At 41.4% G+C, this 24,649-nt stretch overlaps 1 protein-coding gene across 1 annotated transcript in view; it reads left to right on the plus strand.

Moving 5' to 3' along the window:
- Window positions 1-18,437, plus strand: part of HEPHL1 (hephaestin like 1) — a 92,511-nt gene extending 74,074 nt beyond the window's left edge. The window contains exons 15-20 of the mRNA XM_027532024.1: window positions 7,662-7,768; window positions 10,953-11,175; window positions 12,466-12,605; window positions 15,658-15,820; window positions 16,258-16,323; window positions 16,413-18,437. Of these exons, the coding sequence (XP_027387825.1) occupies window positions 7,662-7,768; window positions 10,953-11,175; window positions 12,466-12,605; window positions 15,658-15,820; window positions 16,258-16,323; window positions 16,413-16,612 (899 nt within the window). The 3' untranslated portion in view covers window positions 16,613-18,437. The remainder of the gene's footprint in view (window positions 1-7,661; window positions 7,769-10,952; window positions 11,176-12,465; window positions 12,606-15,657; window positions 15,821-16,257; window positions 16,324-16,412) is intronic.
- The last annotated feature ends 6,212 nt before the right edge of the window (window positions 18,438-24,649 follow it).

Below are 24,649 nucleotides of genomic sequence, written 5' to 3' on the forward strand. Positions count from 1 at the left end.
AGAGGAGTAAAGAGGTCAACCAGGACAGACATTAGTAATGGTGGAGCCTGTTTGACCTCAGGACCTGAGCTCTTAACCATGCATTTCTCTCAAGATGCTTAAAATGAGTTTGGAAGAAAAAAAAAGACAAGATGAATCATTTCAGCAATAATACAGATTATACATGTTGAAATTCTAAGTGGTGAAGATTTTCAAGAATATATCTGAGAAGGTTGATAAAATTTCAGAGAAAGAAAATCCATGAAGACTCATTTAATTAGGAACAGTTAAGAAAAGCTTTATAAAAGAGATAGAACTCTAATCGTTTTTTTAATTGAAGTATATAGTTGATTTACAATGTTGTGCCAAACTCCAAAGTATAACATACTGACTCAGTTATACACATGATATCACTTACATGTGGAATCCAAAATATTGCACAAGGGAATCTATCTACAAAACAGAAACAGACTCATAGCATAGAGAACAGACTTGTGGTTGCCAAGGCACAGGGCGGGAGAGGGATGGACTGGGAGTCTGGGGTTAGTTCAGTTCAGCTGCTCAGTCATGTCTGACTCTTTGCGACCCCATGAACCATAGCACGCCAGGCCTCCCTGTCCATCACCAATTCCCGGAGTTTACCCAAACTCATGTCCATTGAGTCAGTGATGCCATCTAACCATCTCATCCTCTGTCGTCCCCTTCTCCTCCTGCCCTCAATCTTTCCCAACATCAGGGTCTTTTCAAATGAGTCAGCTCTTCGCATCAAGTGGCCAAAGTATTGGAGTTTCAGCTTCAGCATCAGTCCTTCCAATGAATATTCAGGACTGATTTCCTCTAGGATTGACTAGTTAGAACTCCTTGCAGTCCAAGGGACTCTCAAGAGTCTTCTCCAACACCACAGTTCAAAAGCGTCAATTCTCCAGTGTGCAGCTTTCTTTATGGTCTAACTCTCACATCCATATATGACTACTGGAAAAATCAGAGCTTTGACTAGATGGACCTTTGTAGGCAAAGTAATGTCAGCTTTTTAATATGGTGTCTAGGTTTCTCATGGCTTTTCTTACAAGGAGCAAGTGTCTTTTAATTTCATGGCTGAAATCACCTTCTGCAGTGATTTTGGAGGCCAAAAAAATAAAATCAGCCACTGTTTCCACTGTTTCTCCATCTATTTTCCATGAAGTGATGGGACCAGATGCCATGATCTTAGTTTTTTGAATGTTGAGCTTTAAGCCAACTTTTTCACTCTCCTCTTTCACTTTCATCAAGAGGCTCTTTCGTTCTTCTTCGCTTTCTGCCATAAGGGTGGTGTCTTCTGCATATCTGAGGTTATTGATATTTCTCCTGGCAATCTTGATTCCAGCTGTGCTTCATCCAGCCCAGCGTTTCTCATGATGTACTCTGCATAGAAGTTAAATAAGCAGAGTGATTATATACAGCTTTGATGTGTTTAAAAGATGCATTGAAAGGTGAGAAGATTTCATAATATAATGAGCTTCCATAAATTTTACACAGTTGAAATGTGGTTGTAATAAGTGTTAAGAGCCCCTGTTACAAAACTGATAGCAACCCCATAGGTATAATTATGGGGGAGTTATATTCCCTTGTACCTCTTATGACTACATAATAACACTATAATAATACTATCAGTTCAGTTGCTCAGTCACGTCCGATTCTTTGCGACCCCCTGGACTGCAGCACGCCAGGCTTCCCTGTCCATCACCAACTCCCGGAGCTTGCTCAAACTCATGTCCATCGAGTTGGTGATGCCATCTAACCATCTCATCCTCTGTCGTCCCCTTCTCCTCTTGCCCTCAATCTTTCCCTGCATCAAGGTCTTTTCCAATAAGTCAGTTCTTTGCATCAGGTGGCCAAAGTGTTGGAATTTCAGCTTCAGCATCAGTCCTTCCAATGAATATTCAGGACTGATTTCCTTTAGGATGGACTAGTTGGATCTCCTTGCAGTCCAGGGACTCTCAAGAGTCTTCTCCAACACCACAGTTCAAAAGCATCAGTTCTTCAGTGCTAAGCTTTCTTTATAGTCCAACTCTGACATCCATACATGACTACTGGAAAAACCATAGCTTTGGCTAGATGGACCTTTGTCGGCATAGTAATGTCACTGCTTTTTAAACGCTATCTAGTTTGGTCACTTTTTCTTCCAAGGAGCAAGTGTCTTTTAATTTCATGGCTGCATTCACCATCTGCAGTGATTTTGGAGCCCAAACAAATAAAGTCTTTAACTATTTCCATTGTTCCCCATCTATTTGCCATGAAGTGATGGGACCAGATGCCATGATCTTTGTTTTCTGAATGTTGAGTTTTAAGCCAACTTTTTCACTCTGCTCTTTCACTTTCATTAAGAGGCTCTTTAGTCCCTCTTCACTTTCTGTCATAGGGTGGTGTCATCTGCATATCTGAGGTTACTGATATTTCTCCTGGCAATCTTGATTCTAGCTTGTGCTTCACCCAGCCTGGAATTTTGCATGATATACTCTGCATATAAGTTAAATAAGCAGGGTGACAGTACACAGCCTTGATGTACTCCTTTCCTGATTTGGAACCAGTCTTGTTTCATGTCCTGTTCCAACTGTTGCTTCCTGACCTGCATACAGATTTCTCAGGAGGCAGGTAAGGTGGTCTGGTATTCCCATCTCTTTAAGAATTTCCCACAGTTTGGTGTGATCCACACAGTCAAAGGCTTTGGCAGAGTCAATAAAGCAGAAGTAGATGTTTTTCTGGAACTCTCTTGCTTTTTTGATGATCCAACGGATGTTGGCAATTTGATCTCTGGTTCCTCTGCCTTTTCTAAATCCAGCTTGAACTTCTGGAAGTTCTCAGTTCATGTACTGTTGAAGCCTGGCTTAGAGAATTTTGAGCATTACTTTGCTAGTGTGTGAGATGAGTACAATTGTGTTGTAGTTTGAGCATTCTTTGGCATTGCCTTTCCTTGGGATTGGAATGAAAACTGATCTTTTCCAGAAATGGTGTGGACCTAACAGAAACAGAAGATATTAAGAAGAGGTGGCAAGAATACACAGAAGAACAGAACAACTATAACAATGCTATAGCAATTTCAATAAAGATCATTAAATCAAAAATTTAAAGATGTAAAAAATAAGAAAAGAAAACAATATAATGAATCAAAAAGTTAGCAAGGTACCTGTTCAAGGATGGGGTTGTGGGAAGGAAAATCTTTACTGGTTACTATTCCAATTTCTGCCACTTCCTATTCCCAGTATCAAAAGCTGCTTCAACCTGCTTCAAGAAACTTTTCATGCACATCTGAATGTCTGTATACAGAGAAACAAGTAAATTTGGAATCTTTTTATAGTGGACCATTGTGTAGCCATAAAATGACATTTAAGAAAGATTTAACGAACAAGTTTTAATGAAAAAAAAGTTTTAAATTACATGGTAAAGACTTGTTAAGCAACATACAAGTATATAAGACAGACTAGAAGGGAAATAAGCCAAAATGTTAATAATGGTTTTATCTTCATGGTGGTATTTTAAACAGCAACGTGATCATCTTTTCTACTTCACATGTTTTGTACTTTCTTCTTCCCTTCTTGCTTCGATGAAGAGGGAAATGGTTTAAAATGGATAAAAAAAAACTATTAAATATATTTATTTTTGATGGTTGAAGCAGCTTCAGAGGGAGGAAGAAAGATGCCTATCAGGCCTGAGGGTTGAGGGGGCTCTGGTAGGGCTTTGGGAAAGCTGGCGTGACCCCTCCTGGTGGATGTACCCTCTTGGTGAAGACTGACAAGGGACACAGCTCCACTTCTCTAGGCTGACTGGACTCCTAAGAGTCCTAGGTAGGAAGGCTGTCAGAGTAGGAAGAAAAATTATTATAGATTGTGGCAATGGAGCATTTTTTCTTTTTTAAATTAGAGCCAGAGGTATTCAGTCCCCACAGGAGTCTCAAATAAGTCTGAAAGTTTTGGGAGAACCCAAAGATTGGGGGTAGGAGCAAGAGACTAACTTAGTTCAGGCAAGTTGGATAAGAAAGTTTAATCAGGGCATGCATGTGATGAAGAGTGCAAGTTAGCATTTTAAGAAAAGTAAGCTCCCTCAGGACTCTGTCATCTTGGATTGGATTGCCCTTATCTCCTGCAAGAACTCCAAAATTGCAACTCACTTCTGAATAACCATTGACAGGAGAATGTTGGATCCAACCAAAAAAGGATACCCATTTTTTTTAGGTATCCTTTTTTAAAGGATACCTTTTTTTAAAGGTATCCAATAAAAGACAGAAATGGTATGGACCTAACAGAAGCAGAAGATATTAACAAGAGGTGGCAAGAATACACAAAAGAACTATACAAAAAAGATCTTTATGACCCAGATGACCATGATGGTGTGATCACTCGCCTAGAGCCAGACATCATGGAATGCAAAGTCAAGTGGGCCTTAGGAAGCGTCACTACAAACAAAGCTAGCGGAGGTGATGGAATTCAAGTGCTGCACTCAGTATGCCAGCAAATTTGGAAAACTCAGCAGTGGCCACAAGACTGGAAAAGGTCAGTTTTCATTCCAATCCCAAAGAATGTTCAAACTGCCACGCAATTGCACTCATCTCACACACTAGGAAAGTAATGCTCAAAATTCTCCAAGCCAGGCTTCAGCAATATGTGAACCATGAACTTCCAGATGTTCAAGCTGGATTTAGAAAAGGCAGAGGAACTGGAGATCAAATTGCCAACATCTGTTGGGTTATAGAAGAAGCAAGAGAATTCAAAAAACCATCTGCTTCTGTTCTATTGACTATGCTAAAGCCTTTGACTGTGCGGCTCACACCAAACTATGGAAAATTCTTAAAGAGATGGGAATACCAGACCACCTTACCTGCCTCCTGAGAAATCTATATTCAGGTTAAGAAACAACAGTTAGAACTGAACATGGAACACCTGACTGGCTCCAAATTGATAAAGGTATATGCCAAGGCTGTGTATTGTCGCCCTGACTATTTAACTTATATGCAGAGTGTATCATGCAAAATGCTGGGCTGGATGAAGCACAAGCTGGAATCAAGATTGCCAGGAGAAATATCAACAACTTCAGATATGCAGATGACACCACCCTTATGGCAGAAAGTGAAGAGGAACTAAAGAGCCTCTGGATGAAAGTGAAAGAAGAGAGTGAAAAAGTTGGCTTAAAACTCAACATTCAGAAAATGAAGATCATGGCATCTGGTCCCATCATTTCATGGTAAATAGATGGGGAACAATGGAAATAGTGAAAAACTTTATTTGTTTGTGCTCTAGAATCACTGTAGATGGTGACTGCAGCCATGAAATTAAAAGATACTTGCTCTTTGGAAGAAAAACCATGACCAAATTAGACAGCACATTAAAAAGCAGAGACATTACTCTGCCGACAAAGGTCCATCTAGTCAAAGCTATGGTTTTTCCAGTAGTCATGTATGGATGTGAGCATTGGATCATTAAGAAACCTGAGTGCTGAACAATTGATGCTTTTGAACTGTGGTGTCGGAGAAGACTCTTGAGAGTCCCCTGGACTGCAAGGAGATCCAACCAGTCCATCCTAAAGGAAATCAGTCCTGAATATTCATTGGAAGGACTGATGCTGAAGCTGAAACTCCAATACTTTGGCCACTTGATGCGAAGAGCTGACTCATTTGAAAAGACCCTGATGCTGGGAAAGATTGAAGGCGGGAGGAGAAGGAGATGACGGAGGATGAGATGGTTGGATGGCATCACCGACTAGATGGACATGAGTTTGAGTAAACTCATGGAGTTGGTGATAGACAGGGAGGCCTGGCTTGCTGCAGTCCATGGTTCACAAAGAGTTGGACACAATTGAACTGAAGCGCCCTCAGATTTCCCCTCTCCTTCTTCTCCCCTTCCTCCATTTTCTTCATCTTCTTTTCATTATATCACTCAACAAACATTTACTGAGCATCCTCTTTTTGTTGAGAACTTGGCTTCCAGGTGGGTGGACAATGGATTGTTTCAACTTTAATAACCCCGCACCAATAGTCACTTGCATTTAGCTGTTTATCTTGTGATTACCAAGGCATGGGGTAAATCATGGAAACTAGACCTAAGATGATATTGCTAAACCAACTGCTTCATGAACAAATACAGACCAAAGTTTCATGCAAGTCTTTTGTTTTGCTTTGTGACTCAGATTCAGCTGTAAATTGTTTGTCCTTATAGGGTGAGGATGGGACTCAGATAGTTCAAAAGGAGATAATTTAAATGAGCCTTTTACAGTGTGATTATCTTGATAACTCATGAGTAATATATGGTTCCTCTGCAAGGCTCTGGGCCGGTCGCAGGGGATTCACAGATATGGGGCCTGACCAGAGGGAGTGCACGCATTTGTTGCTAGTATACATACAAACTAACTCTTGCACGGTGGCTCAGATGGTAAAGAATCTGCCTGAAACATGGGAGACTTAGGTTCAATCCCTGGGTTGGAAAGATCCCCTGGAGAAGGGCATGACAATCTACTTTGGTGTTTTTGCCTGGAGAATTCCATGGACAAAGGAGCCTGGTGGACTACAGTCCATGGGTTGCAAAGAGTCAGACATGACTGAGCAACTAACATTTAGGGCTTTCCCAGGTGGCACTAGCAGTAAAGAACCTGCCTGCCAATGTGGGAGACATAAGAGACATGGATTTGATCCCAGGGTCAGGAAGATCCCTTGGAGGAGGGCATGGCAACCCACTCCAGTATTCTTGCCTGGAGAATTCCCATGGACAGAGAAACCTAGTGGGCTATAGTCCATTGGGTTGCACAGAGTTGGACACAACTGAAGCGACTTAGCATGCGCACATATATACAAATTAACAATTATTGACTGACCTCAATGTGAGGCACTTTCCTAGATATTTTATTTCATTTAATCCTCACAACAGTTTGAAAACTGGGTTGACTAATCCACTTTACAAATAAGGAAACTAAAGTTCTGTGAAGGTTAAGTAGCTTGTCAAAAGCTAAGTGAAATCCAGGCATTGGTCTGGAGTGGGTAGCCATTCCTTTTTCCAGGGCATCTTTCCTATCCAGGGACCAAACCCAGGTCTCCTGATTTGCAGGCAGATTCATTACCATCTGAGCTACCAGGGAAGCTGTCACTTTTCAAAGGTCAGTCAGGTAAGGTAGCTTATCAAAGGTTGAGTGGAAACAAGTCATTAGGGTTGAGATTTGAAACTAGGCCTCTCTGAGTCTCTCTGGTTCCAGCTAGATCTCACTTGCCTGCAGATTAGAATTGCCTGAGAAGCTTAAGGAATATATTTGTACACCAATAATATATTGCAGATATTCTAATTTCATTGGTTTGGGATGAGGTCTGAGCAGTGAGGGTTTACAAAGCTCCCTGGTGGCTCCACAGGAAGCCAAGGCTGAGGCCCACGGCAACTCTAGTGTGCTCAAGCATAACTCTTGGGAAGGAGATACAAAATTTGAGGAGAAAAACCATCAAACTAGGATGGAAGGCTGTAATATAGGCTGAAATGAAAATCTGTCATGGTGAACCTGCAAAAAGTCAAGGTATGAGTTTAACAGGAATATTTCTATTGAATGGGTAATTCTCCCCAGCAGTAACTTTAATCAAAATATACAAAGAATCTGTTTGTATTTCTTCAGGTAAATTGTCTGGAACAGAGATCACATAATTAATTTTTTTTTCTATTTCTTCTTATTTGTTTCAGGAGAAATAAAAACCTACAGATGGAATGTCCCTAAAAGGTCCGGTCCAGGGCCATCTGACCCAAATTGTATTCCATGGCTTTACTATTCAACAGTAAACTTTGTGAAGGTAAGGTGGAAAGAGCCGCCAAAATGCTCAAAGTGATATGGTTTTCAGTTGACTGTTCAAGTTATCACAATTACAGTGGGTATATATGAAGAGGTATATTGGTTTTAAGCAGGGGTCTCAAACTATGGCCATGCCCATTTGTTTGCATTATTGATAATGAAGTTGAGTATCTGTGATGGAAATGGTATGATTCACAAAGTAAAAAATTCTTGCTTTGTGAAGTGAAGTGAAGTGAAAGTTGCTCAGTCGTGTCTGACTCTTTGCGACCCCATGGACTATGCAGTCTATGGAATTCTCCAGGCCAGAAACTGGAGTGGTTAGCCTTTCCCTTCTCCAGGGGATCGTCTCAACCCAGATCTCCCTCATTGCAGGTGATTTCTTTACCATCTGAGTCACAAAGGGAGCCACTTGCTATATGGCACTTTACAAAAACAAAGTTTGCTGCCCCTTGATCTAAAGTGTAGGGGAAAAAAATGAGATCTCAAATTACTAAATTTAGAACTTATAAGGAAGTTTGAAGCAAGAGAAGATATGTAAATTAGATAAACAAAAAATAAATATATATTTTAATTTTTAACATGGTTTATGATGTTACCCAGTTTTAAAATCCTTACCAGTACCATCAGGGCTCAGGAAAGAAAACACACTCCATAAAAACTTAGTAACTGAAATCACAAACTATTTGAATGATAAATAGGCTAACTTTACTTAGAAATTAAAGGCAAGGATTCAATATTGAACTTGAGTCAGATATGTATGTATAAAACATCTAGTCTTGAATTATGCATCATAATTGAAGTCCAAACTAAGGTCATATCTGATATAATTAGTGTCTTTGTACTGGAAAGCACAAGAGTTCAGGGGAAACATACCAGACACTTGAAAAAAACAACAAAAACCAAAGTAGAATCATGGGAAGTCCACTTTTTTTGCTGATTGCTTTGTTCATCCCAACAAATATTTATTGAGTCGTTGTGATGTGCAAATGACCTCACCAAGTACTATGAGGGTTGAAAATATTCTTGTCTTGAAGGAATTTATCATCTTTGGGGGAAATAATACATGTGTACATCCATAATTATATCACAATTCTGAATCTGGTGACTTTTATAGGACATGTTCGATCCCTGGTCTGAGAGATAATATCCCACAGGCTGCAGGGTGGGGCCAAAAAACAAAACGATCTTACACTAGAAGGATGGTGGATAGAATGAAGAGAAAGTCACAGAACAGACTCTGTGAAGGGGAAAAAAATGTAAGATTTGATAGCAAATGAGATGGGATGACCCCTGGCAGAGGAAATGGCGAGCCACTCCAGCATTCTTGCCTGGAAAATTCCATGGACAGAGGAGCCTGGTGGCTACAGTCCATAGGGCTGCAAAGAGTCCAGCATCATTTAGCAACTGAGTACACACACACGCACAACGTGGGACAAAGTGAGGAAAATGAGGAATTAAACACTGATAATCAAGTTTTCTGACTTAAGTGACAGGGAATATCATAGTGCTACTAACAGAAATAGAGAATTCAGGAGAAGGAAATGGTTTGAGGGAAATACTAAAATTCACCTTAGAAAGGCTTATGAGCAGATTGAATTATTGCAGGAGGCATCCAGCTGGAATATTTAAATAGGCAGATGGAAATGTGGGAGTTCAAAAGAAAGCTCAGGGCTGAATAACTCAATATGAAAATCATTCATGGGCTCATATCAATTTTTTGCTGATTGCTTTGTGCATCCCAACAAATATTTATTGAGCCATTGTGATGTGCAAATGACCTCACCAAGTACTATGAGGGCTGAAAATATTCTTGTCTTGAAGGAATTTATCATCTTTGGGGGATAGAAAATGGAATATAAGCATTTGTATATAGTTATAAATACAATCCCACTTGAGTATCACCTCACACTGGACAGAATGGCCATCATTAAAAAGTCTACAAATAATAAATGCTGGAGAGGGTGTGGAGAAAAGGAAACCCTCCTACATTGTTGGTGGGAATGTGAATTGGTACAGCCACTTTGGAGAATAGGATGGAGGTTTCTTAGAAAACTAAAAACAGAGTTAGCATATGATCCAGCAATCTTATTTCTGGGCATATAACCCAGAGAAAACCATAATTCAAAAAGATATGTGCAATGTTCATAGCAGCACTATTTACAATAAACAAAACAGGGAAGCAACCTAAACGTCCAGTGACAGATGATGGGTAAAGAACATGTTGTGTGTATATATATACACACACATACACACTCAATGTCTGAATATTACTCAGCCATTAAAAAATGAAATAAAACCATTTGGAGCAAAATAGATGGAACTAGAGATGATTACACTAAGTCAGTCAGACAAAGACAAATATTGTATGAAATCACTTATGTGTGGAATCTAAAAAAATGATACAAATGAACTTACTTACCAAACAGAAATATGCTTACAGACATAGAAAAAAATTTATGGTTACCAAAGAAGAAAACAAGGGGTGGGGGATAAATTAGGAGTTTGGGATTAATAGATACACACAGCATACAAAATTGGAGAAGGAATTGGCAACCCACTCCAGTATTCTTGTCTGGAAAATCCCATGGATACAGGAGGCTGGTGGACTACAGTCCGTGGGGTCACAGAGTCAGACACGACTGAGCACACACCACCACCACATACAAAATAGATAAACAACAAGGACTTACTGTATACAGGGAACTATATTCAATATCTTGTAGTAACTGATAATGGGAAAGAATCTGTAAAGTAATACATATACATATATATATACGCATAACTGAATCACTTTGTTGTACATCTGAAACTAATACAACATTGTAAATCCACTATACTTCAATAAAAAAATATAGTCTCACTTGAAAAACACACAGGAAAATAGAAATAAGCATTCATTTATTCAACAAATATTTATTGCACACCTTCTATGTAGTAGACAGCCCAGCTCTGGAGACTCAACAGTGAGTAAAGAACGCAGCCTCAGCCCTCATAAAGCTCACTCTCAGCAAATTTTTAGAAATAATCTTAAATTTTAGCGAAGATCGCCCTGATTCTTCAGGGTTTCTTAGTACTTATTTCATGGTCAATTGTCTTTTAGTCTTTTTGCGATGACTCTTACAAGCAACTAATCTGTGTTATTAAATTATTTAAAGCTTTTCTAATTCAGTTTATTTTTCTTTCAGGATACATACAGTGGTTTGGTGGGTCCTCTGATTACATGCAGAGAAGGAGTGTTGAATGAAAAGGGAAGAAGAAGCGACGTTGATTATGAATTTGCTCTCTTGTTTTTGGTATTTAATGAGAATGAATCCTGGTATCTGGATGACAATATTAAGAAGTATCTTAATAAAGATCCACGAGATTTTAAGCCCTCTGATGATTTTGAGGAGAGCAACAAAATGCATGGTATATCAGAGGTTTAAAAAGGAGACCCTTGTTGAGATAAGTCCATAGAAATCTGTGGAAGGTCCCAGCCTCCTTCTCTGAGCCCTTCTCCATTCCCATGGGCACCTTGACAGAACAAAGTCCTCCAAAGCTTTCCTTCAGAGGGAACCAGCCAAACCACTGACTGGCTGCCAGCAAGGTCCAGTGAGGTTCCGGACCATCTGTTTAGGCAGCTGTGTCTCTGAATGCTGGGATCCCTAAACTATAAGACTGTAAAGTAATTCCTAGGAAATGAATGATCACTTATTGGTATATTTGTATAAGAATACAGGATAACCTGTACTTGATCAAATTTAAGGGCCTGGTTTAACTGTCTCTGGAACATGAAACACTATCACCAAATTTCTGTTTTAATGTGTCTGTTATGTAATTCTTTGAAATTTAAGGTACTTCTTGTTTTTTAAGTGGAAGTAATGTGTTTTAATTGACATATCTACACTCTATCACCAAGATCTACTTTTGACCAACAGTGTGCAAAAAGATAGGTCCTACCCAAGATAAGAAAGCTAGTTAATTGCTAACATTGATTAGAATATAGCAACCTGATTTCTGATTCAGCTACTCTCTCCCCTACAATTTTGCCTCCCTCTATGCAAAGTTTCTTAGGCTCTCTCCTTTTAGTGAATGTAACTCATTTGGTTGTGTCATGACACACAGAATAAAAAGTTTGTAGAAAACAGAGGAATGAAATCCCTATCTACCATGTCAGCCTAGCTTGAGCTTGCTTTAGTCATTGTTAGGTCATGGGCTCAGGCCTGTGGGAACCTTTCCTTCTCTTGGAGATTGAGCCAAGTTTAGCAACTTGCCCCAAGCTAGTTCTCAGAAAATGAAATATTAATTGAACCTTTTAATTGGTTCAATTTTGATTTATATAAACTTGATTCTCCATGCTTGTGTTCACTCAGCTGTAGAATGGTGTAAATCTGGTGACCCCACACATGAGTCTGTAATCCACTCTATAAAAAGAATATTTCAAATAAACAACCAACCAACCAACATGTACTGCTACCCAAGAGAGAGCTTTTAAAAACAAACCTCTATTTCTCTTTTCTGGCTCTCTTTTATAAAGATTTCTTACTACTCTGAATTTTGGGTCTAAAATGGTGGGGACATTGGTAAGTGTGAGTGGGATGGTTACATGTTTATCAGGCAAATGAAAATGTTGGTGACATAAAGATCTTCTTGAATTGTTTCTAAAACCAGATTAAGTAATCATCACTAACAAGAGGCTGTTTTCTTTTACCTTCTTAGCTATTAATGGGAAGATTTATGGGAACCTTCATGGACTCGTCATGAATGAAGACACAATGACCAACTGGTACCTGTTAGGAGTAGGAGATGAAGTGGACATACACACCATTCATTATCATGCTGAGAGCTTTCTTTTCAAGGTTCGTGTAAGAGAAATGCTTTGGGGAAGACATTGAATTAACAAATTCAATATATTTCCATCGTGAAATTAGAGTTATTTGACAATAAGGCCTTCACAAGCCACAAGGGGTGGTAGTGAATGCTAGAGAATGGAACAGAGAAATATGATTATGTCCTTCCCCTGACAAATATTTCTTAATATGTATTTTTTTGTGCTTTAAAAAGAAAAAAAACTCTCTGAGCTTCAAATGAGAGTTTTGTTATCAGTTGCTGCTGCTGCTGCTGCTGCTGCTAAGTCGCTTCATTCGTGTCTGACTCTGTGCGACCCCATAGATGGCAGCCCACATTGGGATAATTCCAACCACTCTGGAGTATGCTATTAATATCGCAAATGAAGGCATCCATAGTATTTTGTCCCTTTTCCTTTTTTTCTTTTCTTTTTCCTCTCCTGTTTCTTCTCTATGTGCTTCACCAACAGAATAGCTCTCTCTAGTAAATGAGATATTTCAAGCTTTGTCTTGGGTCCGAAATGTTACCTTGACTTTTGCCCTAGTGGACTGGGCTCTACCACGTATGGCTTCCTGCCTTTCAAGCATCAAGCTGTGCTATCTGACTGGTGAATCACCTGTGGAGCAGTTTAAGAAACAGATTGCCAGGCTCCACTCCAGACCTGATGAATCAGAATCCCTGGGATAAGGTCCAAATGTCTGTCATCTCAAGTGCTGTGCAGTCTACAAGGAAGTAGATAGAAATGAATAATCATGTCTAATCTGCAAGGAAAACTTGCACTGCTCCTTTTCCAGTCACACAGAAATAAATAGTAACTAATGAAACATTTAATATCCTCTCCCCTCAGTATATTTATTCAACACAGTTTAAGATAGAAAGTACTAACCTAACAGTGATTATATTAAGTTTCATATATTAAATGTCTATGATGCTTTTCAGAATTTGGCTGTTTTAATCCACATTTAAAAATTATATTAAAATATATAAAATTTATAAAAACAAAATTATTTTATATACATATAAAATTATTATATACCTAAATATTTCCAACTAAGGTATAATTTACACTGAGTATAATGCACCCTGGGGCTTCCCTGGTGCCTCAGCAGTAAAGAACCCAGCTGCCAACGCAGGAGACATGGGTTTGACCCCTGGGTGGGGAAGATACCCTGGAGAAAGAAATGGTAACCCTCAACAATATTCTTGCCTGGGAAATCCCATGGACAGAGGAGCCTAGCTGGCTACAGTCAATGGCGTTGCAAAGAGCTGAACATAACTTAGTGACTAAATGACAACAACAAAATTCACTCTGTTTAGCATACACTTCTGTTGTGATAAGCACATACAGTGGTGTAACTAACCCTAATCAAAATATAGAACACCTCCATCAACCCCTAAAATGTCCCCTTTGCACCTTCTAGAGTCAGCTCCTTTCCCATGTTTAACCCCTGGCAACCACTGATTTGTTTTTGTCTCTATAATTTTGCCTTTTCTGAAGTGTCTTATAAATTAAATCATACAGCCTATAGCATTATTAATCTGGCTTGTTTAATTTTGTATTGGCATTTAAAGTGCATCCACCACATTGTATAAGCAGTGTGTTCCATCCCATTGTTGAACAGTATTCCATTGTATGAATGTATTGCAGTTTGTTTATTTGTTCCCCTATTGAGGGACATTTGGGTTGTTTCCAGTTTGGGGTTATTAAAAATAAAGTCATTATAAACATTTGTGAACGTGGTTTCATGTGAACATAAGTTTTTCCTTTCCCTTGAGAAAATACCTAGGGGGTAGATTGCTAGTTGTTATTGTTAAGTTGCTAAGTTGTATTTCAGTCTTTGCAACCCTGTGGACTGTATCCTGCAAGACTCCTCTGTCCATGGAATTCTCCAGGCAAGAATACTTGAGTGGGTTGCCATTTCTTTCTCCAGGGGATCTTCCTGACCCAGGGATCGAACTCACATCTCCTGGGTTGGCCGGTGGATTCTTTACCACTGAGCCACCAGGCCAGGTGGTACATATATGATTAACTTCAATAAAACTTCCAAACTATGTTCCAGAGAGACAGTACACTTTTCTCTCCTATCAGACATGTATGAGGGTACCACTTTTCCACATCCACATGAACACTGGCTATCTTTCATTCTTATTGTTTCTTAGCCAGCCATTTAAGCATTGGGTTGACCACAAAGTTCGTTCACATTTTTCAATACGATCTTATGAAACCTGAATGAACTTTTTGGCTAACCCAATATATATATTGGTATCTCATTGTTTTTCATTTGCATTTTCCTAATGGCTAATGATATTGAGTATCTTTTCATATGCTTTTCTATCATCTGCCATCTGTAAATCTCCAAAGTTGTAGAATTCATGGATAGTTGTTCATAACATTCCTTTACTATCCTTTTTAATGTCTATAAAGTCTTAGTGATAGACCTCCTTTCATTTCTGATATTTGTAATCTGTGGGTTTTTTTTTTTTCCTCTGTCAGTTTGTCTAGAGTTTTGCTGCATAACAAATTCACCCTAAGATGTAGTGCCCTAAAGCAACACACTCTTATTATCTCACAATCTCTCTGGGTTAGGCTGGAAAGAGTTTAGCTCATTGATTCTGATTCAGCATCTCTTGTGAGGGTGCAATCAAGATGACAACTGGAGTTACAGTCATTAGGTTTGACAGCAGCTGGAGGATCCATTTCCAAGCTCACTCACAGGACTATGGGCCAGAGGCTTCAGTTCTTTACCATGACATGGGAGCTGGCTTCCCTAGAGTGAGCGATCCAGTGGGAGAGAAAGGGAAGCAGAATGCCATTTGCTTCTGCCATATGCTGGTGGCTTCAAGGACCAACCGTCAGATAGTAGTGTGAGAGGGGACTACCAAGGTACTGAGTACCAGGAGACAGGGATCACTGGGGACCAGCACAGGTTGGTTTCCATACAGTTCATCAATGTTACTGATTTGTTCAAAGAACCAGCTTTTGGTTTCTTTATCTTTATTATGTTTCTATTCTTCATTTAATTGATTTCTGCTCTTATCTTTATTATTTCCTTCTACCTGCAGATAGGTAAATCTTACCGAGAAGATGTACATGACCTCTTTCCCGGGACATTCCAAACCATTGAACTGTTTGCAGATCACCCAGGGACGTGGTTGTTACATTGTCATGTGTCTGACCATATTCATGCTGGCATGGAGACAACCTACACAGTCCTTCGAAACATAGGTACTGTTTTCTGTCTGTAATGCCAGCTGATAGTACCAGGCTTCCTGCAGACTTTGAAAATAGGAAGCATGAGGGCCTCCAAGGAGCTCAGAGTCAAGTAAGAGAGACAGACCTGTAACTGTAGTAGACTATGGTATATGCCAAGATAAAGTGCAGGGTACAGGGTTCAGTGACAGCAGCAGGGGGCAATGATTAACAGGCTGGGGAACATGAACCCAGGTTCCACGGGTGGATATCTTAATAGGTGAGCAGAAGTTTGCAGGGTGGATGGGGTATGCTGGCACGAAATAGGCACAGTGACTATCCAATAAAGGCTTACAGATACTGATAGGATCAAGTCTTTGTTGGTGAAATGACTTAACTCTGGAAACAACTCAGGTAGTGAAAAGAATCTGCTTCTATTGTTTATAAACCATCACATTGTCTTCTTTGTCCAGACAACAGGATTCCATACTCCACCAAGTCTCCTTCTGGAGGTGCATCCGGATCCGCGCCCTCTAACGGTAACGATGCCCGCCCCGACCCTGTAGTCAATGGTCGGGATTCACTCCGCAGGGAAAGTGCCCTGACAGCTCGCGTTTCTTTTGCACAGAACCCGGCGAGGAGCAGCTCTACTTCTTTGGCCAGAGTCTGGATCCCAGAGGAGCACGAGCAGCCTTGGTCATTCTCTTCGTCCTCGGCCTCCTCCTTCTGGTCCTCTCGGTGGTCCTCTCGCTCAAGCTGTGCTCCGCGAGGCCGCGGGCGGCGTACCAGGAGGTCCAGTCCTGCGCGCTCCCCACCGACGCCCTGTGACCCCCGCGTCCTCGGCAGGGAGACGGAACAGGGCACCGCTCCCCGAGGACCCTGCCGCCACTTACCGGGTCAGGCTCCGATCCTCTGGAACACAGTCAAAGCAATGTGCTTTTCTTTCTTTATTTTTAAAGGGGCTGTGAATAATCCTCAGGTATAAAATAGAAATAGAAGAGTGGGCGTGACTGAGAAAGCAGACCCAGTCTGTTCTCTGAATGAGCTCGTCGAAGTGTGAAGACCCTCTGAAAGATACCTTTGTTTTCCATCTTTCATAATTCTTAAACAGTGCTTCCTTACCATCAAAGTCTCTATATATGGACAGTTTCGGGAAAGAGTTACACTGCCTCAGACATCTAACTGGAATGGCACTGATTTTTCATCTCTGTTATGCAAGATGCTTCCTTTAGAGGTTCCAGGAAAAATAACTTTCTGGGGTGTCCCTGAAAATGTCTAAATCAGTATCTGCTGATAAAATTTGATCAAATGACTTTTTTGGAGGCTTTAGCCAGCTCCCCTGGCCTTTTCCCTTTTAATATAAATAGCCTGTGCACTGTTTGCTACAAGAAGCAAAGTTATACGCATTTTTAAAAAATACTGTTTTTATACAAACCTGTAGAGATATTTGAATGTTTACATTGAGTTGAATGTTTACAACTCACTTCATTTATACATTTTTTACAATATGTTTCTGTGGCAATGTTTGTATTTTCAAAGATCAATCAAAGAATTTGTATTTCAGAATGTGGAGGGCTGGAATCTGAAATAGCAGGCTAGATTCTCCCACTGTGAGTCAAGACACTCCCTGCGAGTTTAGTGGAAGCTTCCAAGGGGAGGGAAACTTGGCGGGAGGGAAACTTTGCAGGAAGCAAGCCTGGCCTTGATTCTTGAGTCTGATTTTTCACTGTTAGGAGGATCTTTCCCAGGCTCCATCTTTTATGAAATAAAGACAGTGTCATCATGTGAAAAACACCAGAAGGAATTCATCAATGCAGCTGACTGGCTGGGAGGAGAAAGACATAGTCTTTGATGGGAAGAGGAAAGAAAAGGCTAATAAAAGAGAGTCCCGGTAGCAAATTTTTAAACCAATAAATCAACTTTGAGATATATTTTTATAATTTTCAAGTCTCAAATGCCAAATAAAATATTGAACAACTAAGCTCAACCCATTAAGAGGCAATCCATACTCTGTATATATATGCCTCAGCTCTAGGTGTAAGATTGATAAAAGTAACATTGTTTATTACTAGACTGAGAAATTGCCCTTAGCCCATGCTGCTGTGAGATGGAGGCTGTTAGTACATCTGCCTTAGCAGTGGGTTACAGGGCTGTCCAAGTGAACAAGTAGGACCTAATAAATATTGGTGGAGGGACCTTTCATACTGTCTTATCTTCATCTTGGTGAAGGGAAATGAGTAATTTGATAGAAGCTATAGTCTTACATAAACAGGATGCAAATGCTAATAGTTCTGTTCATAGTTTGCTTGAATGTCATATCAAACATGATACCCAAGGATCTGGATTCCAGACTGCTAACCACTGATAATGTGATTTTTAGTATGTGCTTACAGTTTTCAGACATGTGTAGGCTATATAATTTCATAATATTAATCATGATAAATGCCTTATTTATAACTGACCTAGAAAACAAATTATTTAGTTGTAAGTCTTTTCCTTTTCTCTTAGCTTATTTTTTTTAATGAAAATGAAACCAAAAAGTAGTTTGATTATACCATTTCTCTTTTTAATAAAGTTTCATGTATCATAAAGATAGCTATTTACAGTTTTTTTTTTCAACGCCCTACCTGAGGTCTGCTGCTACTGCTAAGTCGCTTCAGTTGTGTCCGACTCTGTGCGACCCCACAGATGGCAGCCCACCAGGCTCCGCCGTCCCTGGGATTCTCCAGGCAAGGACACTGGAGTGGGTTGCCATTTCCTTCTCCAATGCATGAAAGTGAAAAGTGAAAGTAAAGTCGCTCAGTCGTGTCTGACTTTTCTCGACGCCAAGGACTGCAGCCTACCAGGCTCCTCCGTCCATGGGATTTTCCAGGCAAGAGTACTGGAGTGGGTTGCCATTGCCTATCAAATATTTGCTGCTGCTATTGCTAAGTCGCTTCAGTCGTGTCTGACTCTGTGCGACCCCATAGATGGCAGCCCACCAGGCTTCCCTGTCCCCAGGATTCTCCAGGCAAGAACACTGGAGTGGGTTGCCATTTCCTTCTCCAATGCATGAAAGTGGAAAGTGAAAGTGAAGTCGCTCAGTCGTGTCCAACTCCTAGCGACCCCATGGACTGCAGCCTACCAGGCTCCTTGGTCCATAGGATTTTCCAGGCAAGAGTACTGGAGTGGGGTGCCATTGCCTTCTCCAACCTGAGGTCTAGTAATAGGTAAATTTTTTACCTGGAGCAGGCGATTAGTTAAAAGAGAATTATTTTTTAGATATTTAGGAACTATCCTAGTTATACTCATTAGAGGAAATGAAAAGTGACAATATATATATACAGATAATGTTGTTGTTGTTTAGTTGTTAGGTTGTGTCTGACTCTTTTACAACCGCATGGAATGTAGCCCGCCAGCCTCCTCTGTCCATGGAATTTCAAGCAAAAATACTGGAGTGGGTTGCCATTTCCTACTGCAAGGGATCTTCCCAACCCAGGGATTAAACCCATTTCTCCTGCATTGACAGGCAGAATCTGTACCATTGAGCCACCTGGGAAGCCCACAGATAACACGACTCTCACCAAGTATTGTTTTCTCAGAGGTACCACACTTCTTCATGCTCAGCCTCACTCTGCTGAGAAAATGAATCACATTTATACATGTCTTTTCCTCTTGTTACAACAGAAGATGTGTGCCTGCTCCTGGCAGGGCCAGTCTCTCTGGACTCTGGAGATTGCATCCCTTCTTGCTTTCTCAAGAACTTAATTCCTTTAGTCATCTGTTTTCCCTCCTGCACGAAGTTATCAGCAATACCTTCCATTAAAAACAGACAGCAAACAAACAATCACTGTCTTTAACTCCATAACCTGCTCCAACACAGGTCCTCTGTTCCCTTGATAGCAGAACTGAAAGTGCTGTCCACACTTGTCTCTGTCTCCTCACCAGATGCATGCCTTCACCTGTTCCAAAGGTTTCCCTTCCAGAGGGCCCTGCCCAACTCTGCACCCCAGTCTGCTGTTATCAAAACCATCACGACTATAATGATAATGGAAATGATTCCACGTTCTGTGGCCTCTTCCCAGTCTTTATCTTACTTAACCTCTCAGTAACACTTGGCAGCTCCTTCCTTCTGGATACCCTCTAGTTCCCTGGCTCCATAACATGACCTGCCAACCTTCCTTCTTCCGCAGCAGCTATTTCCTTTCAGTCTCTTGCGAGTTCCTTCTCCTCCCTCTGACTTACATCTTAGCATGCCTCCCAACTTGAACTGGGCCCTTTTCTTCGTTCGGCCCTCCGGGGCGGGCTGAATAGTATAGCCAAAGATTCCAGGTCCCACTCCCTGAACCTGTGAATGTTATCGTGTACAGCAAAAAGACTGCAGCTATGATTGTTACAAATCTTGAGATAGGAAGTTTATATCGGATTACCCAGATTGGCCCTAAATGTAACCACAGTGTTCTTATGGGGCTTCCCAGGTGGCACAGTGGTAAATAATCTGCCTGCTGATGCAAGAGACATGGGTTTGATCCTTGGGATCAGGAAGATCCCCTGAAAGAGAAAATGTGGCAACTCACTCCAGTATTCTTGGCTGGGAAATTCCATGGACAGAGGAGCCTGATGGGCTACAGTCCATGGTGGGAAGAGTTGGACACAAAAGAGTGACTGAGTATGCATGCAAGCACGGTGTTTGTATAAAAAAAGATGAGGGAGCTATGGGACACATGAAGGAAGGTGCTATGCTGCTGGCTTTGGAGATGCAGGAATGCTTTCTCAAGTTTGGAAAAGGCAAAGGACCGGATTCTCCCCTCGAGCCTCTGGAGGCCTGCTGGCACCTTGACTTTATTGCAGTGAAACTGAGTTTGAACTTCAGATTTCCAGAACTGTTGAAAAATAAATGTGGGACTGTTGAAAAATAAATAACCCTGGTGGTCCGGTGGTTAAGAATCTGCCTTCCAATGCAGGGGACTCAGGTTTGATCCCTGACTGGGGAACTACGATCCTACATGCTGAGGGGTAACTAAGCCTGAAACATGCAACTAGAGAAGCCTGCTGCGCTGCTGTGAGGACCCAGAGCAGACAAAGAGATGAAAGATAAACGTGTGCCACCAAGTCAGCGGTAGTGTGTTATACCCCCTCCATAGGTTATTTCACTCATCTTCCCGGATCTGAAAATCATCTTTATGCTAATAAATTCAAAATGTATTTCTTCCTAGGCTGCAGACTCCAAACCCTGCTTGAGCAGATCATGGAGGCAGTCCCTGTCGCTTCTGTCCCTCTAAGCACAGTCCACACAGCTGCAACAGTGCTCCTCCAAATCCGATCAGATCACTTAACCTGGTAAATTTCCTTTACTGTCTTTTGGTTTCACTTTTAACAATATCCAAACTCCTTACCTTCATCTATAAAACTCAGACTGATTTGGCTGCCCCTGATGGCCACATCCCCAGCTTTACCTCTGACTCCTCTCTGTTTCAGCTTTCCTGTGCCCTGCTAGTTCCTTCTTGCCTCAGGACCTTTGCACACACTGCTTTCTGTGCCTGGAGTGCTCTTTCTTTCCAGCACCCTCATCCTCTTTCCTAGTTCAGATGTAAGCTTCCCAGACTGCCCTCTCTAAAGTGGACCTCTCCCAAGTTATTTCTAATTTCCATTATTTTCTTTAGTTGCCCTAATCCTGGGACATATCCATCTTACCTGTTAGTTTGACTTTTGTCTGTCTCCTTGAAATCTAGGCTCCATGGAAACAAGGACCTCAGACCTTTTTGCTCACTGCTGCACCCCAGCACGGACCACAGTGCAGATACACAATAGTTGCTCAGCAAATATTACTTACAGAAATAAATGAATATATAAACAGAACAGACCATGTAGTGGGCTTAACTCTCTTGACTTTGACTATTTTGGTCACAGAAGATTTCATATCCAAATGTCAAGGGTCTCTAACAAACAAAACAATGGTTTTGGGACCATAGCTATGAGGCCCACAGCTGCTTTGGCTTCCTTCTAACAAATGACACTGGAGTAAGGAGAGGGGGAAGGGAGGCTTTAGAGGAGGTGAAGTCGCTCAGTCATGTCTGACTCTTTGCAACCCCAAGGACTATAGTCTACCAGGCTCTTCCATCCATGGGATTTTCCAGGTAAGAGTACTGGAGTAGGTTGCCATTTCCTTCTCCAGAGGAGGATGTGTTATTTAATCCCTAAATGCACCTTATAGCAATAAAGGGGGAGACAAACACTAAATCAATGGACAGTTAAACACATACTTGTTGAACTGTAAATGAAACAGAAGATATTAAGAAGAGGTAGCAAGAATACACAGAAGAGCTGTACAAAAAAGATCTTCACGACCCAGATAATCACGATGGTGTGATCATTCACCTAGAGCCAGACATCCTGGAATGTGAAGTTAAGTGGGCCTTAGAAAGCATCACTACGAACAAAGCTAGTGGAGGTGATGGAATTCCAGTTGAGCTATTTCAAATCCTGAAAGATGATGCTGTGAAAGTGTTGCACTCAATATGCCAGCGAATTTGGAAAACTCAGCAGTGACCACAGGACTGGAAAAGGTCAGTTTTCATTCCAATCCTAAAGAAAGGCAATGCCAAAGAATGCTCAAACTACTGCACAACTGCACTCATCTCACATGCTAGTAAAGTAATGCTCAAAATTCTCCAAGCCAGGCTTCAGCAAAACGTGAACCGTGAACTTCCAGATGTTCAAGCTGGTTTTAGAAAAGGCAGAGGAACCAGAGATCAAATTGCCAACATCCACTGGATCATCGAAAAAGCAAGAGAGTTCCAGAAAAACATCTATTTCTGCTTTATTGACTATGCCAAAGCCTTTGACTGTGTGGATCACAATAAACTGTGGAAAATTCTGAAAGAGATGGGAATACAAGACCACCTGACCTGCCTCTTGAGAAACCTCTATGCAGGTCAGGAAGCAACAGTTAGAACTGGACATGGAACAACAGACTGGTTCCAAATAGGAAAAGGAGTACATCAAGGCTGTATATTGTCACCCTGTTTATTTAACTTATACGCAGAGTACATCATGAGAAACATTGGCCTGGATGAAGCACAAGCTGGAATCAAGATTGCCGGGAAAAATATCAATAACCTCAGATATGCAGATGACACCACCCTTATGGCAGAAAGTGAAAAGGAACTGAAAAGCCTGATGAAAGTGAAAGAGGAGAGTGAAAAAGTTGGCTGAAAGCTCAGAATTCAGAAAACTAAGATCATGGCATTTGGTCCCATCACTTCATGGGAAATAGAAGGGGAAACAGTGGAAACAGTGTCAGACTTTATTTTTTGGGCTCCAAAATCACTGCAGATGGTGATTGCAGCCATGAAATTAAAAGACACTTACTCCTTGGAAGGAAAGTTATGACCAACCTAGATAGTATATTGAAAAGCAGAGACATTACTTTCCCAACAAGAGTCCGTCTAGTTCCAGTGGTCATGTATGGATGTGAGAGTTGGACTGTGAAGAAAACTGAGCACCAAAGAATTGATGGTTTTGAACTGTGGTGTTGGAGAAGACTCTTGAGAGTCCCTTGGACTGCAAGGAGATCCAACCAGTCCATCCTAAAGGAGATCAGTCCTGGGTGTTCATTGGAAGGACTGATGCTGAAGCTCCAATACTTTGGCCACCTCATGCGAAGAGATGATTCATTGGAAAAGACTCTGATGCTGGGAGGGATTGGGGGCAGGAGGAGAAGGGGACGATAGAGGATGAGATGGCCGGATGGCATCACCGACTTGATGGACATGAGTCTGAGTAAACTCCGGGAGTTGGTGATGGACAGGGAGGCCTGGCGTGCTGCAATTCACGGGGTCGCAAAGAGTCAGACATGACTGAGCGACTGAACTGAACTGAACTGAATTGTGATTTTCATAAAGAAGGAAAAATTGAGGGGAACAGTAATAGATAGCATGTACACAGCACTCGTCAGTCGCCAGGCAATGTCCTAGGCACCTTATGTATATTAACTCTTTCGATGTTTACCTCAATCCTAAGCAGTATAATCACCTTACAGATGAAAACACTGAGGTACAGAGGAGGCATGTAACTTTGCCAAGGCCTGCAGCTGGTATCACAAGAATATTTAACAAAAGTTAACAAAAATTAATCCTGTTTAGTGTTCGCAAGGAAGACTCTCCAGGGTAAGTGACATCCAGCAGAACAGTCCAGGCAAAGAGGCTACTGTGGATGTGTTTTGGGGCAGGTGAAGGTCTGGAGGAGGCTAAGTTGAAGAACTGAAGGGAAAGTAGTGAAACCGGTAAGGCAGGCAGTGGCCATACTAAACAATTTGAATTTTATCCTAAAAACAAGGTACACTTTAAGAAGGGTAGTGATAGGATAAGACTGGAGCTTTTACAAGCTCCCTTTGGCAGCTGCTTGGGAGAAGGGCTTGGGGGCCTGCAGGGCCTACCTGTACGTGGTTAGGAGAGAGGATGGCAGCACAGGTGGAGGAAAATGATTAGATGTTCAATGTTCAGGAGCGAGAAGCCAGAGAATCTGGAAATTGCCTAAGGGATCTGGGAGAGACGGCACTGTTACACAGGGCAGTCCAGGTGTCTGGTTTGGGCGCATGGTCGGATGGCACTGCTTTGAGAAAGATGGGGAAGACTGGAGTTCAGGCCAAGAGGAGATGCGGGTTGTGTTCCTGGCCATTGTGTGGTCCTGGTCCCATGAGTCCCCTAAGCGGAGGGTCGTACAGGCCATGGGACGAGGACTCCGAGGGCAGGGCGGGGTGGAGATGTACACAGGGCAGGTGAGCGCACACAGAAGAGGCTTGCCTGCACGGACCTGCCCGTGTACAAAGAGCAGAGACGGCAGCCCCGGCCCAAGGAGCCCTCCTCTTCAAAGGTCCTGCCAGCT

The sequence above is a fragment of the Bos indicus x Bos taurus genome, chromosome 29 (genome assembly GCF_003369695.1).
Source record: "Bos indicus x Bos taurus breed Angus x Brahman F1 hybrid chromosome 29, Bos_hybrid_MaternalHap_v2.0, whole genome shotgun sequence".
NCBI lineage: Eukaryota > Metazoa > Chordata > Mammalia > Artiodactyla > Bovidae > Bos > Bos indicus x Bos taurus.